This window comes from Lissotriton vulgaris, chromosome 4_1, assembly GCF_964263255.1.
Source record: "Lissotriton vulgaris chromosome 4_1, aLisVul1.2, whole genome shotgun sequence".
Lineage (NCBI taxonomy): Eukaryota > Metazoa > Chordata > Amphibia > Caudata > Salamandridae > Lissotriton > Lissotriton vulgaris.
Window position 1 is genome coordinate 404,292,583 of NC_141691.1, and position 15,140 is coordinate 404,307,722.

At 44.4% G+C, this 15,140-nt stretch overlaps 1 protein-coding gene across 3 annotated transcripts in view; it reads left to right on the plus strand.

Annotated features, from left to right (window-relative positions):
* SYTL4 (synaptotagmin like 4) overlaps positions 1 to 15,140 on the plus strand; it is a 640,358-nt gene that overhangs the window by 580,671 nt on the left and 44,547 nt on the right. For all 3 annotated transcript variants that reach the window (XM_086918791.1, XM_086918790.1, XM_086918792.1), the window contains one exon: positions 2,782 to 2,943. In XM_086918791.1, the coding sequence (XP_086774917.1) occupies positions 2,782 to 2,943 (162 nt within the window). The remainder of the gene's footprint in view (positions 1 to 2,781; positions 2,944 to 15,140) is intronic.

Sequence of the window (15,140 nt, forward strand, 5' to 3'; positions counted from 1 at the left end):
ATTTAAACATAATCGGAAACTAGGGTGCATGAGTTTAAAGGAGGGAGGGATAAGATTAGAAGGCACAAGGAGTCTTTAAAAGTTATAAAAAAATGCACAAACATGACTTCTAGCAAGAGTGTTGGGTACAGATTTAGTAATGAAATCTAGAATCAAGGCGCAAACGCCTGGAGTAATTTGAGCCAGGTGATTAACATATCCTTGTCTAGAGCGGTTGTTCCCAGCACTTGGAAGTAAGCCAGGGTGGGCCCTCTGCTTAAACATTCCCTGGATGCAGCCAAACTGGAAAATTTTCGCCCAATCTCACTCCTCCTGTGGATCGCCAAGATCACCGAGACCCATATCAAATCTATCCTTACTAGATTTCTAGAAGAGAACAACTGCCTGGACATTTCTCAGAATGGTTTTCACTCAGGTCACAGCACTGAGTCTACTCTCCTAGCTGTCATCAAGCATCGTAGGCTTACTGTAGATGAGGGAGGTACGTCTGCTCTGATTCTTTTAAACCTCAGTGCCGCATTTGATACGGTCTCTCATCAGATCCTGCTGCTTAGGCTGGAGGAGGCAGGTGTAGTGGGCTCTGCCCTGGATTGGTTTGCTTCTTTTCTTTCCAACAGGACCTTCCAGGTTGTGGCCCCTCTACATTCCATTCTAACAAGCAAGGGGTTCCACAGGGCTCTGCGTTGAGCCCCATGCTTTTAACCTCTATGTTCAACCTCTGGCGGTCCTAGCGAGAAGCAGAGGGCTTACTATTGTATCATATGCCGATGATACAGAGTTGGTAGTCGCTCTCTCGGACGACACCGTAGGGGGCAGCATCTAAGTTTCAGGACTATCTTACGGTTGTCGCCGAGTGGATGACTGCCAACTGTCTCCAACTGAAATCCAGCAAGTCAGAGGTTCTGCTGGTAGGAAAAGATTGAGAGCTGTGGGGAGAATGGTGGTGGCTGGCTATACTGGGCTGTGCACCTACCCCTAAGCAGGTGGTGAAAGATCTAGGTGTCTGGGTAGATTTGGCCCTCTTTTTCAGTCTCAAACTAAGAAAGTTGCAGGGATTTGCTTTTGCATACTACCGGAGCTCGGGTTTTTTGACCCGTCCATCAGGCAGATGATTATTCAGGCCTCCATCTTGTCAAGACTGGACTATGCCAATGCACTTTATTTATGGGTAAATAAGACCAAAACCCCGAGACTTCATCGAGTTTAAAATGCTGCAGCTAGAACCCTTCTGGGCCTCCCTAGAACCTGCCCCACCTTCAGGGCAATTCGCCGGCTACATTAGCTGCCTGTTGCCAGCCGAGTGGAATTCAAGGTACTCTGTACTGCGTTCAAAATTCTGAAATCCTCCTCTCCTGGCATTTTGTCAAACTTGCTCTCATTCTATTCTCTCTTGTGCCAACTTCCCTCAATTGGACAACATTCTCGGGCGGGCAGGCGCTCCTTCCATTTACTTGCTGCCAATCTCTGATACGCTTTGCCGTTTTCCATTCGTGCCATGTACAACTACCTTGCCTCCCGTAAGGCCATCAAAACTCATCTTTTCCCTTCACTCTAGTGCCGCCTTCTGGTTACCAGCCTCCATGTTCTGCTTCAGCGCTGGGAAGGCTCTTTGCTGAGGCAGCTGTGCGCTTTAAAAAAAACGTGATAACATAACATAATTTTGGTAAAAATGGATGGAGTAGTTGGGAGCATCTCAGTCCACTTCTGAAGTCTTAAAATTAAAATGTATTATACATTTGCGTTGGATAATCTTGAAGTAAGAAATCTTGGATCATGGGAGGAGTAATTCATGGGGCTTACCTTGGCACTTCCTGATTTTATGGACAGAAACTATAACCGTCTTGGAACTCGAGACTGGTGACCAATTGTCAAACTTTGTTTAGGATAAAAAATAAATTTCAATTGAAAAACCGCTTATGGTATAAATTCCTGTGCCTGGAGTATATTTTGTTTCAAATTCTATATTTAATAAAAAAAACTGCTGCAATGCTTTAAACTTTTTTAAGTCCGGAAATTGGAGAGTTCAAAAGAAGCCAAAGGAAGAAAAGCAAAGTAAATGTTGTGTTAGTCTATCTTTTGTTTCTGTCACAACCAGAGCATCCGATTAGAGCCAGGAGGAAGCAGGACACAGAGGATAGGAAGTTAAGCCAATCTGGCAGAAAGAGTTGGGGTGCGGGGGGTATAAAAAAGAAAAGATAGAGGATGAGGTAAAACTGTGTGAATGCAGGTATTAAGTGAAATTAGGATGAGAGAGGACAGGAGCCTTGCCGTTTGGAAGAGGGGTGATTCACTTTATATAAAGGAAAATTGAGGGACAAACACATTGGGGGAAGGAGAATGTCTGTGCAGAAAGATGGGTTGGAGAAGCGAGGAGAAAGGGCTGGAGACTTCAGCGGAGATTAGTGCAGTCCCAGATAATATAAAGTCAATATGAATTAGTGAGCACAATGGAGAAAGATTTGGAAACATCTTTTTAGCTGGGAAGGCGTTTTTCAGGTCGGATTCCACAATGTTCTGAATGCCCTACATTTTGAAGAAATTGCGGAAAGAATTTAGTAAGGTTTCTCGAGAACCAGTGTTCAACAATTTAGCATCACCCTGATTTTAGAGATCCCTTTACAACTTTTAAAGAAAATGGTCGAAGATTCCTTAATTGTACTAACGGAATGTTGTCTGCTTCATGGACACATGGTTGTTTTTGCTTGCTTTGCAAAATGTCATGCTTTTCTTTGTCATTAAATTCGATTTTATATCCTTGTAATGTGTTTTGATTCTGGGCAGTATGTAATCACCGAACCCCTGCTGGTTATGAGGACTCTACAACTGTCTGTCTGGCACCATGACCGATTCGGGCGGAACACTTTCCTGGGGGAGGTGGAACTACCTTTGGATTCCTGGAATTTCGATAGTCATTTGGATGAGTGTTTGCCTTTACACGGAAGGGTATGTCAAACCTACGTTACTCTCTTCAGGATAGCCATGTTAAATGGTGACTAGGATTGTCAATGTTAGTGTCGCACTCTATCGGAATACTTAAATGCACAGAACCATGGTTGACCATTTTGATGGCATAAGGAACCCTTGTTGTTAACAAATTGCTTCTTCAGTAAGTATTTGCATTGGGACATTTAGACATCTTGCTCCATTCGCCATTCTTCTAAAGCTGCCATTGGGTAATAGTTGGGAATTAAAACTATACAGTGAAACGTGTAGCTTTGGAAACATTTCCCCCACGTCCGCCAAGTCTGCCTATGACACTCGTTTGTTGTAAGCTCTTCATGGAGACATAAAAGTTAAACTACTTATTAAGTACCATAATACCACTGTAGACTGATTACAGTACAACACAGGTGCTAGCGTATAACGGCAAACCTGAGTGACCGTGCTAAATCTTAATAATGACTGTATAAAAAAAGCAAATGTCTAAACTTTAGCCCAGTACAAGTTTTATCTCCACTTACTTTGTGTTCATTATAAACTGCACAAAAAAATCCAATAGTTAAATAGAGAGTTGCAGAGAACCATTCCTAGAGTTGTGGCTCGGGGTGTCCACTCAAAAAAGAGATTTTTCTTCAGGAATGACGGGACATTTCATGCCTGTAAATGTAATTCAGATAATTTAGAAGCCAGCAAGGTCAGGCAGAACAAGAGGGAAATGTTGACTGAAACACAATGGCTGTAAGCTTCCTGTTGTGGCCTGTCAATAGTTTCTTTTCACAGGATACCTTTTACAATAGTCTTGAAAATCTTTTGTTCCCTCTGTGATCTTGATTGTTATGGAATCTTTAGAATGTGACATATCACTGAAAACCTGCTGAGCTAGCCTCCCTCATTGACCAGATTTCGGATGAGGCTCCATAAGGGTTTTGTTTGCGTCCTTCCTATTGACATTGCTTTGCTGCCTCTTGATGGGATAAACAAAGTGATGTAATTGGATAAATTGCCTGATTGCCAGAGAGCCCTTTGATGTGCAATTTAATGGGGGTAAGCCATTTTCAGGGTACCACCATTGTCAGTGATGTATTGAACAAGCACTTTGAATGAAGGTAGTAAGCTTAGACTTAGAAACAATGACATATGTATCTTTTCAAACCATATTTTCCTCCAAGTAATGATTATAAAAAGAGAGATGGGGAAATACATTCAAGGGAGAGCGAGTACACCAAACGTTTCAGGGCATAGGTCACTAGGCAGAGGTGTTACCTAGTTCTTTGATAATGATATAAAAACAATAAATTGTCTCACAAAAACCTAATGTAACAAAATGATGTACATGTTTGTAAGCAGCAGACTTATTTCAGTGAGGAACAGTTTATTCAAAGCTGTGTTTGCTGGAAAAGGTAGTCGGTGTTACGGTAATTTAAGGGATGTACGAAACTAAGTAAAAACAAGACAGTTTACGTTGCTAGCTGTGCTGTTCTATTTTGGCAAATCAACATAATTTGGTACGCAGTATATGTATACTCAAGTTTGAGTTTTTAAAATTATTTGATGATTGGTCATTGCAGAGCAAATGTTTTAGGGCGGTTCCGAAACTTTTCTTTCCCATGTGAAGATTTTGCCCAATGAGAACTAAAAAAAACAACAAAAAAACAGAACAAATGTATGAAACATTAAAAATGCACACCAAGGTCACTGGATTGTGTCAGGTTTTGTAATTTGGTTTAAATGCCACAAGCATTTTCTCAAATATTCACTATACAATTGTATAGTGGCAGCTGTGACCCAATTTTCAAAGTGAAATGTGAAGCTCAACTCAAATCGATTAACTGAGAAGGACTGATCATTTTGGCTTTGACAGACAATCCCCTGGTTTGGTATGTGGACCGGGATTTCTTGAATCTTCTTGTAAAAGTATCTTTTTAAGGAACATTGGAGTGATTACCAGGTAGGCAGAAAATGCAATTCAAGGGGGAAAAATACAGCTAAATTTGGAAGAGGATTGCCAAACTCATCAGTGTTGGGGATACCTCCCTCTTCAGCTCCTCTTCGACAGGCCTCCAGCGGCTCCTTTCGGCGGACAGCTCTCCCGGCTGACACTGGTCCCGTCCTTTCACTGCTCCTCCGATGTCCACCGTTTCCACCCCGCTCTCCTCCTTCTAATTCGTGCCTTCTACTCCGTGTCAACGTCTGGCCCTCTGTTCCCCATCGCCTGACGTCAGTCCCGCGACGGCCGATGTGTCTATCCCGCTAACCTCCTTTTCCGGCTGGTCCAGCCCGGGCGCCATCTTTGAATGCCCGGAGGTCTCCTCCTCGGCGATGTCCCTATTACACTGCCTTTCTCCTCGGGATCGACGATCGGGCCATTCAGATACAGGGAATCGGGAGAGGTAGTCAGCATTACCTTGTAACTGCCCAGTAATGTGCATAGTCTGAAATGAAAAGGGCTGTATCGCTAAGAACAATCTCAGTACTTTGGCGTTGGTATCCTTATTGGTAGCTAACCTAGTCAGGGGGGCATGGTCCGTTAGCAAGAAGAAGGTTCTACCCAATAGGTAATACTGTAATGAATCCATAGCCCACTTAATGGCTAAGCATTCTTTCTCCATGGTGGCATATCGGGTTTCTCTTGGGGAACAATTTCCGACTCAGAAATAACACGGGTCGTAGAAGGCCCTGTGCATCTGGTTGGGACAATACAGCTCCTAATCCTCTATCGGAAGCATCTGTTTCTAACACAAATTACTTTTTAAAGTCCGGACAAGTTAGGACAGGAGCTTCTTAAGGGAACCAAAGCTGTCTTCCTGTCTCTTTCCCCACTCTATCTTGGCCTTTGTAGTCTTGTGCCTAAGTAAGCCTGTGAGAAGCCTTCTAACTCTGAAAACTGAGGGATAAACCTGGAGTAGTATCCTACTAACCCAAGAAAGGCTCGAACCTCTTTCCGGGTAGTGGGTTTGGGAATATTCTGAATAGCCTCTAGTTTGTTGTGTTGTGGTAAAAGCTTGCCTTCACTGATGGTGTACCCCAGGTATTATATCTGGTGTGTTCCAAAGGTGGTCTTTTTTGGGTTTAAAGTAAGACCAGCTTGTCTCAGGGTATCAAATATGTTATTGAGATGAGCTACGTGTCTTCCCCAATCCGGAATATAGACCACTATGTCGTCCAAATATGCCACAGCATATCCTTGATGTGCATGTAACAGGACATCCATAAGCCTTTGAAAGGTTGCCGGCGCTCCATGGAGACCTAACGGCATAACCTTGAACTGGTATAGTCCTGATGGCGTTGAGAAAGCGGTCTTTTTTTCTAGCGGATTTCGTTAAAGGAATTTGACAATATCCTTTAGTCAGATCAATGGTGGACATGACTCTAGCTTCACCTAGCCTCTCAATCAACTCGTCCACACGGGGCATAGGGTAGTTATCAAACTTTGAGTGGGCATTTACCTGGCGGAAGTCTATGCAAAAGCGCAGACTTCCATCCGGTTTGGGCAATAACACAATGGGTGAGCTACAATGACTGCATGAAGGTTCAATTATGTCAGCTTTCAGCATAGCCTCTACCTCCTGTTCTACAGCGGTCCTCCTGGCTTCAGGGTTTCAGGTTTACCACTTGTCCTTCTTGGGTGACAATATCGTGAGCCACTAAAGAGGTGTGGCCCGGGTTGCCAGAACTCAACCCTGGGTATCTATCCAATAACCGCTCCAACAGCTCCTGCTGCTCTAGCGAGAGCTTAGATCCCATCTGAGGTATCTCCTTCTTGGACTCTCTTTCTAAATCCATATTTATGTCTAGTCGTTTGTTAACAGTTACTTGACATATGGAATGTATTCTTTCTCCTTCTTCGATAGGGTTCTCTTTCTCCTCCCATTTCTTAAGGAGATTTATATGATAAGTTTGTCCGAGACTATTAGTGTGGGGCACCGCAACTCGGTATGTGACCGGAGTAACTCTCTGTGTCACAGTGAATGGTCCTTGCCAAGTTGCCAACAACTTCTTATCTGAAGAGGGCAAAAGAATCCGTACTTTCTCACCTATCTTCAATTCCCTCATTCTGCTGGTACGGTCGTACTGTTCTTTTTGATCCACTTGGGCTTTCCCCATGATCTGATGTACAGTGTCCCACAAAGTAGCTATGGTTTCCTTCAATGTTTGCATATACCCTAAAAGGGTTTTCCCCTCGTCCTCTTCGTCAATCCACTGCTCAGCGGCATTTTCTAGCAAAGTGCAGGGTTTTCGTCCAAACAGGAGTTCAAAAGGACTGAATCCTGTGGACTTCTGCTCGTGTGTCCTGATGGCAAAGAGTACTAAAGGTAGTTTATGATCCCAATCTTTCCCCGTACCTCCTATCAGTTTCCTAAGAATGGTCTTGTTCGTCAAGTTGTATCACTCCACCAGACCGTCTGTCTGTGGATGGTACACAGCCGTTGTGATTTGGTGAACTCCTAAAAGTTTACAGATTTCCTTCATATGTTTAGCCATGAAAGGAGTCCCCTGATCTGTTAGAATTTCCAAAGGAAAACCCACCCGGGAAAAGAAAGATTTCATACCCTGGGCTACTGCCACTGTGGTCATGCTTGTGAGGGGAATGGCCTCGGGATAGCGGGTGGCGTAATCTACCAGAACCAAAATATACTTATGTCCCCTTGCTGATTGTACTAGTGGTCCTACTAAATCCATACCCACCCTCTGGAAAGGAATGTCAATAATGGGCAAAGGATATAATGGTACCTTTCTGTCCTTGGAGGGATTCATCAACTGACACTTAGGACAGGTTGCACATAATCTGGCAATTTCTTGATGCACTCCTGGACAATAAAAGCGATCCAACAGATACTTTAATGTGAGCTCCTGGTCATAGTGACCCCCTCCCGTGAGCTAACTGTAACGCCTGTTCTCTAAAGGCAATCTGGATTAGCAACTGTTCAGATTGTTGTCCATGACCACCACTAGCTCTTTACAGTAGTCCTTTTTTATGAAAAAATAAGGGCCTACCTTGATGGGGTCGAATTCCTGTACTTGCTTCCAGGCATGTAGTAAGGTGCTGTCATCTCTCTGGGCGGTACGAAAGCTCCGGCCAGGAGTATTTCCATTGTCTAGAGAAAAGAGCATACATGAGGACATAGTATGACAGGCATATGCGTCGCTTTCTCTATCTTTTCTCTTCTCACTACGGGTTTTCTTTTCCCTGTCTGTGGCACAGGCTATAGATTCAGTGCAGAATGGGGCTTCTTGTAGCCACTCCATCTCAGCACATGGCCTTGTGATCTCAGTTAAATACCAATGGAAGTGTGGAAGGTCAGTGCCTAACAACACGGTTTCTGGCAGTCTTGGAACTACTCCCACCTTTCTGACTTGTGGATATCCATCTATCTCTATCAAGACCTCCGCTAAAGGATAAGACTTGAAATCTCCGTGCACACAGGATACTAGAGCTGTCTCCCCTTCGCACTCTTTCGCCCCCGGAATCAGCTCCTTTGCTCCCAATGTATGGTGACAACCGGTGTCCATGAATCCATCAACCGGTCTCCCATTTATTCTATTAGCATTTTTATACCTCGGTCTACTGCCTCCTGTTACCAACACTCTTCCTCGGGTCCATCCTACCTCCGTAGGTTCTGAACTATCTGTGTTTAAGGGACAATTCCTGGCTATGTGCCCCCACTCTGCACAGCGAAAGCACTGAGGCCCCATATGAATTGGAGATGGTTTTGCAAGTGGTTTAGAAACAGGTCTCGTAGTAGATAACGGTTGTTTGTCTCCTTCGCTGGGAGTTTTTGATAGTGTTTTAAAGGAAGGAAGTGGAGCTCTTGCAGTTTGTGCTCCGAAGTCTGGAGATCTATGAAATGCACAAGCAAGCTCTATGGTTGACTGTAACGTCAAATCTGGATGCTGTTTTACCCAGGCTCTTGTGTTACTTGGCAGGGCATCCAGATATTGCTCTAGAAATACTTTCTCTATCACCTCTTCCATTGAGGAAGTGAGTGGTTGAAGCCAGCGTGTTCCCAAATCTCTAATTCGGTAAAACAGAGCTCGGGGTTGTCTCCAGTACCCCATTTCTCATTGCGAAAACGAGCCCTGTAATACTCCTGATCACACCCCAGTCTTTCTAAGATTGCCTTCTTAATATATTGATGGGGTGTAACTCCGGCAGTGTTAGCTGCTAGGTACGCGGCTGATAGCTCCCCAGACAACAACGGAGCTTTATACTGACCTCCACCTCTCTGGAGGCCATATTGCTGTGGAAGCAACTCTTTCAAAGTTTGTAAAGAAATAATCAGGGTCCTTCCCTCTTGGAATTTTCGAAGTACACTTCCAGGGACGTTCGGGTGTACGCTTGTGCTAGAAATAGCATCCGTGAGTCCTAGATTGACCGTGTCTTGCACCTGTTGATTATTTGTTAGCCGTACTGCCTGTTCTTTCAGGGCCTAGTGGAAAGATTACCTTTCCTTCTGGGCATTTTGATTCTGTTGCTCCACTACTAACTGTAAATGTCTCTGTCCTTCAGCCAACTGGGTGATAATGTCCTGGAGAGTTACGGGTTGTGTAATCTTCAAACCTCAGACGACTATCCCACACCACTGTGATAAAGAGATCTCCCAGAACGTTAGGTGAGAAAAAAAGGAGTGGGGTAGTAACACCTTTTTATATTTATTCAAAGAATTTAAGGTGGAGTCTTGGCATAAGGACATAATCTAAATGCAGGACGATATCCAGAACACAAGTGAAGCAAATAATAAATCCAGTAGCCAATCCCACATGTCTCCTTTTGTCAGGTAGCTTCCTTTCAGCTCTTGGTGGTTTCCCAATTCGCTTTGTGTCCCCAGAAGAAAGCAAAGAAACACAAGACAACCGCTGGTCAGTCCTAATGCTTATTGCGACATTACCATTGTGCTGACCCTTCACCTGAACATGCTACCACCACGGTCTGTGAGGGAACAGGGCTGTGAGGGATAGTAGCGGTCCTGAATCGTGCCTGACTTACATGGGCCGCCCCTCCTTTTCTCCCCTCCCCGCCAACCTCCTCCAGAATTGCAGAAATGGCTCTTGCCTGAGGCTACGGTCCTCCGGGACTGTAGCATGGGGTATCTCGGCGTCCTGCTTCTCCTGGGGACCTCCGGATACAGAGGCAATGGGCGTTTGGGAAGCCTCCCTCTTCAGCACCTCTTGTCCAGGGCTCCAGCGGGTCCTTTCAGCGAACAGCTCTCCCGGCTGACACTGGTCCCATCCTTTCGCCGCTCCTCCGATGTCCACCGTCTCCACCCCGCTCTCCTCCTTCCAAATTGCTCCTTCTTCTCCTTGTGTCGACGTTCGGCCCTCTTTTCCCCTATCGCCTGACGTCAGTCCCGCGACGGCCGACGTGTCTATCCCGCTAACCTCCTTGTCCGGCCCGGGCGCCATCTTGGAATGCACGGAGGTCTCGTCCTCGGTGATGTCCCTATTACACAGACACTTCTAGATCTTGAACTGAACCTCTGTCAGAAGGACTGCTGTGCTGCTTAAAGGACTCTTGTCTTCTCTGCAAACTTGAAAGGCCTGCATTTCTCTTGTGTTGTGTCCTGCTGCTCTCTGACTCTGCTGAAGGAGAGACAGCTGGAATATGCCTTCACTCCAAATGATCTTCAAGGGCTTGTTAGCTTGCCTCCTCTTGCTCTGGGAAATCAAAGTCGCTGCTCCTGTGCCTAACTCACTGTGTATGGCACACATACTGGCAACACACATTTTGGTCCATCTCCTGTCTGTGTGTAACCGAGCTGGGGTATCGGCGTGGTTGCAGGAATAAACACAGCATATCGTATGGAAAGTACCGCTTTGCCTCCAGAGATTGACGCATCGGACAGCGTATTAACGCTGCTGCAGCTTGGTGAGATCGATGTATCCCCTGTGTGACAGATTCTGGCTCATCACTTGACACCTCTCGACTCCAGCACCCATCTTTGGAACTGATGCGTCGCCTTCATTGCACGGCGAAGACTGACGCATCTCGCTGTTTGCAACCAAGAAAGGTACTTTGTTCACCTAGGCTTGCGTAGGTCCTGTAGCCAGCCTCCACTTCCACAAGGTTGGCCTGAATTTTGACTTTGCGCCGGTTCAGCGGGACCTAAAGTAACCTTTTTGGCTCTACTTTCTGCTAAGGACTTTATTACATTTATTCTTTTAAAATTAAATATCTCAACTTCTATACATTGGATCTTTGTTGTTTTGGTCTTGTTTTGTTTGTAATATAATCTAGTTTTTTAAACGTGTGCATTCTTTTTGTGGAGTCTTTTCATGGTGTACTCATTGTGTTACTATATGTGTGTGTGTGTTGTACAAATAATTTACACATTTCCTCTTTTGATAAGCCAGACTGCTCTGTGCCAAGCTACCGGGGGGTGAGCACAGGTTATCCTTTAGTGTGCATCTAGCTTACCCTGATGAGAATTGTGGCTTCTGCTTGGACAGGGTGCAAACCTTTGCCAATAAGAAGCCCAATTTCTAACACTGGTCTGTAGCCTTTCTATGTACACAAAGTATATAGCCTCCTGCTCGAGTCTGCCCATCGTAAACAACTGCATTAGCCTTTCAGAGTTGCATAATCAAGGTCATTGATGTCTGTAGACCTCGAACTATAGACCGAAGCTGCAGTTTTCCACCACAACTAGCACCATCATAACAATTGGCCCATTAATCTCGATGTGACTCCTAATTGAAGTTACAGGTATCACAGGGATTACAATGTGTGCAGGAACACCCATGGTCTGGAGGAATTCATGTAGTAATTTGTAGGGTAATGTTGAGTCCTTTCTGCAGTTTATTCCCCATCATTTGTTGTCAGCCAGTCACCCCGCGACCTGTCCCCTCTCACCCCATGTGCCCTTCTCCTTCCTGAATTGCTTATTCCTACAGTATTGGTAATTTGTAGGCACTAGAACTGCAGGCTGACTACCAAGCCACTCAAAAAAGGGACTCTAAGTGTGCCAGCATGTCAAAAAATGTATTCAGGTCATCCAGTTATGCACCTCTGTAAAGCAAATTTGTTGTACCACCTTACAGGTTCCAGTACCACCGCCTTACAGGTTCTGGCATCACCTGATGTCAGTTTGTGCCGGAATTAGCTATCATATTCATCGCTCTGTACGAAGAGAAATGGATCTTCAGTGAGAACCCTTTAAGCATCAGATTACTGTATGAAAAATATATATCAACAATATTTTAATTAAATGGAAAGGCACAACAGAAGAACTTAAACAGTTCCTGGATTGGTTGAACTCAAGAAGCAGAGATATTCAAGTTTCCATGTCGCACAATAAAACGAAAATTCATTACCGACTACGAAATTTATTGTGTAGTTATTTAAAACCATAACAATATAAGACATTAAAAGATGTGTTCTACAAGGACGAAAGAATCAGTGGGTCCTTGCGATGCCCTCTAGTGTGACTGGCATCTAATACCTAAAGAAAAAACTCACGGTGCACAGTCAGCTTTAGTTAGCTTTGAGGTTATTTGGCTATTTAAAATCAATTCTAGATAATCCAAAGTAAAAACATTATATGAAAAGCAGTAAAAATTGTTTAAATCCGCCACAATTGGGCTGAATACATAGCAATTGTTAAAACTCAATTACTGAGAGGTCAGACTTTATAATACCTAATGTCTGTAGTACAGGAAGTAGAAGTTATCAATCCGCAGTCCTCTCTGTGCTTTGTTGTACATTTTTGAGAAGGTCCTGCACTACTTTAAAAAAGTGCAGATTCTTGCCAGTTCAAGGGGAACCATGGTGCTAAAAATCCAGTTCATTGCATTGTTACATGTCCTTATGCCATAGATTAAAAAAAGTGGTTTTAACCCGTTTGTTGCTTCGAACTGTCTGCGCCAGTGCTGAACGTTCGAAGAACGGTTGCGGCCACATCGGCCAACAGACGTGCGCAGCACTGGCAAGGTAGTGCTCGCGACGACCGACGGCAGCACTAAAGGGGTTAATAGTGTTCGCCTAACGCAGAGCTACGTCGGACAGCAGCAAAGTAAAAGTTTTAGTTTTTTAGCCTCCAAGTCACCACTTAACAATCTTAGAAAGCAGTGGCCAGCTTGGGTTGAAGTCTTTAATTTGTAATGCCAACATGCCAGAATTTACAATTAAGATAAGATTGTGCTTGAGGGTCAATGTGGCAATCATTGTTATGTGATGCTGCCAGGGCCCCTAGCCGCGGTGTGGACTTAATATTTTCCATGTCCACGGTCTTCAAGAGGAATTTTATCTGTTTTTTCAATATACTTTTTACTGCAGTGTGCAGTGTGCGTAACTGATAAAGTGTTTAGAGCACTCCGATTGATTTGAAGAGTAGCTGCTGCCGCCGTTAGATAAGAGGGCCAAGGGTTATTTTTATATTTGAATATATTTTGCAGAATAAATGTCAAGGTGCCTGACATCGCCGTGATGAATCTGTAATAATAATTTAGAAAGGACCCCTCTGTTCATCACCACCCCCTTTTCTGAATCGTTTTTGGCCACTATAGGTGTGGCAGGGTATACTCAGACATGAGTCCCTTTCTCACTGCACCATCAGGATTCAAGCAAGCCGGGCCGAAGACTGCTGAAATGCCAGAAACCGGTCCCCGGTAGCTTGTCTCCTTTCTGGTGAAGAATTGGCTTGGTAGTTTAGTCTGCCCTGTTCCCATGATGCACTGGGCCAGGGACAGACTGATTTGCATATAGCCAGGTTCTGAGCTGGGATGGTGCAGTGAGATAAATAACGGTGATGGATCAAGCCCTGATCTTTGGACTGGGTAAGAGTGGTCTGCTTAATTCAGACACTCTGTTCATCACCACCCCCTTTTCTGAATCCCTTGCTAGACCATTCAATGCCCTCCAGGCCAAATTAGAGTCTCACCAGAGGTCCCCTGGTGTAATAAGGCAACTTGAACACACTTGTGTAGACTTTTAGATGTCATTTTTCAATAATGTTAATGAGTTGGGAGTAGGCCCCGGAAAGTCCTCGCTGCCGTAGGTGATTGCAGATGGTAATACAGCCCTGAGCACTTTTCTGATTGGGCCTGAAGTGTGGCTTTTTAGGGCTGTGAGCAATTGGCAGAGTCTGGTAGTAATTCAAGCAGCTTTATCCTTTAAGTGGTGTATGTGTGTTGTAGGTGCACAATTTACTGAGAATCATGTGCCCAGGTAGTTATAGGATTTAGCTCCTGTGATTTTTAAGGGACCCAGAGACCAATTGCAGTTTGTTTGCTTTGACGTCCTTCCGAATGATAAAACCTTTGTTTTGGAGGTGTTTACTATCATCTGGTTTGCTATGTTGTATGTGTGAAGGGGGTTTAGTGCTCTCTGGATTCCTATTTTTGAGTTGTTGAGCAGGACAATGTCATCCGCGTACTGCAGTATTGTGATCTTAGTTTTGCCTATTTTGGGGGGAATTAGATTGATATTGTTGAGTGCCGTATATAGATTAAACAGCATTGGAGCGAGAACACACCCTTGCTTTAGCCCTTGGTTAGTATTGAGCTTCCTGGTTAACGCACTGTCTGACAGCTTGACTCTCACCCAAGTTGATGAATATAGTGATATAATGGCATTAAGCAAGCCACTTGGTATACCCCATACCTGGAGTTTACTCCATAAAATACCCTTGTCCACCAGGTCAAATGCTGACGTGTAGTCCACAAAGCATGCATAAGGAACTGAGTAATTCCGGCTGTTTGCCTGGTGGAAAAGATAGGAAAGAGTAATTATGTTATCCAGTGTGGAGGAGTTGGGTCTAAAGCCTGTTTGACAGAATGGAATTATTGCATTTGTTGTTGCCCAAGACTCAAGATCATTTAGAATTGCGGCTGAGTAGATCTTAGCCTCAATATCCAGTAAGGCTATCAAACGATAATTGATGGGGTTCTGTCTGTCGCCCTTTTTTAAAATTGGATACAGTATTGATCCTCTCCAGCTGTCGGCCACTTGGTGAAACTTGAAGCAGATGGCAAACCATGAGGAAAGTATTGCAGGCCATAGTGCTAAATCTTCTTTGATCAGTTGGCCAGGGAGTCCATTTCGGCCAGGTGCACCTGAAGCTCGTGTTTTACGTAGTGCTTTTTGAATGCTGTTAGTCGTGTAGGTAGGGACACAGCCCTTTGAGTCGTCAACGGGTTCTGAAAATGTTGGTGGAAAAACTCTTGGTTGATCGACTACGTATAGCTTTTTTTTCATGCAAGGTCCA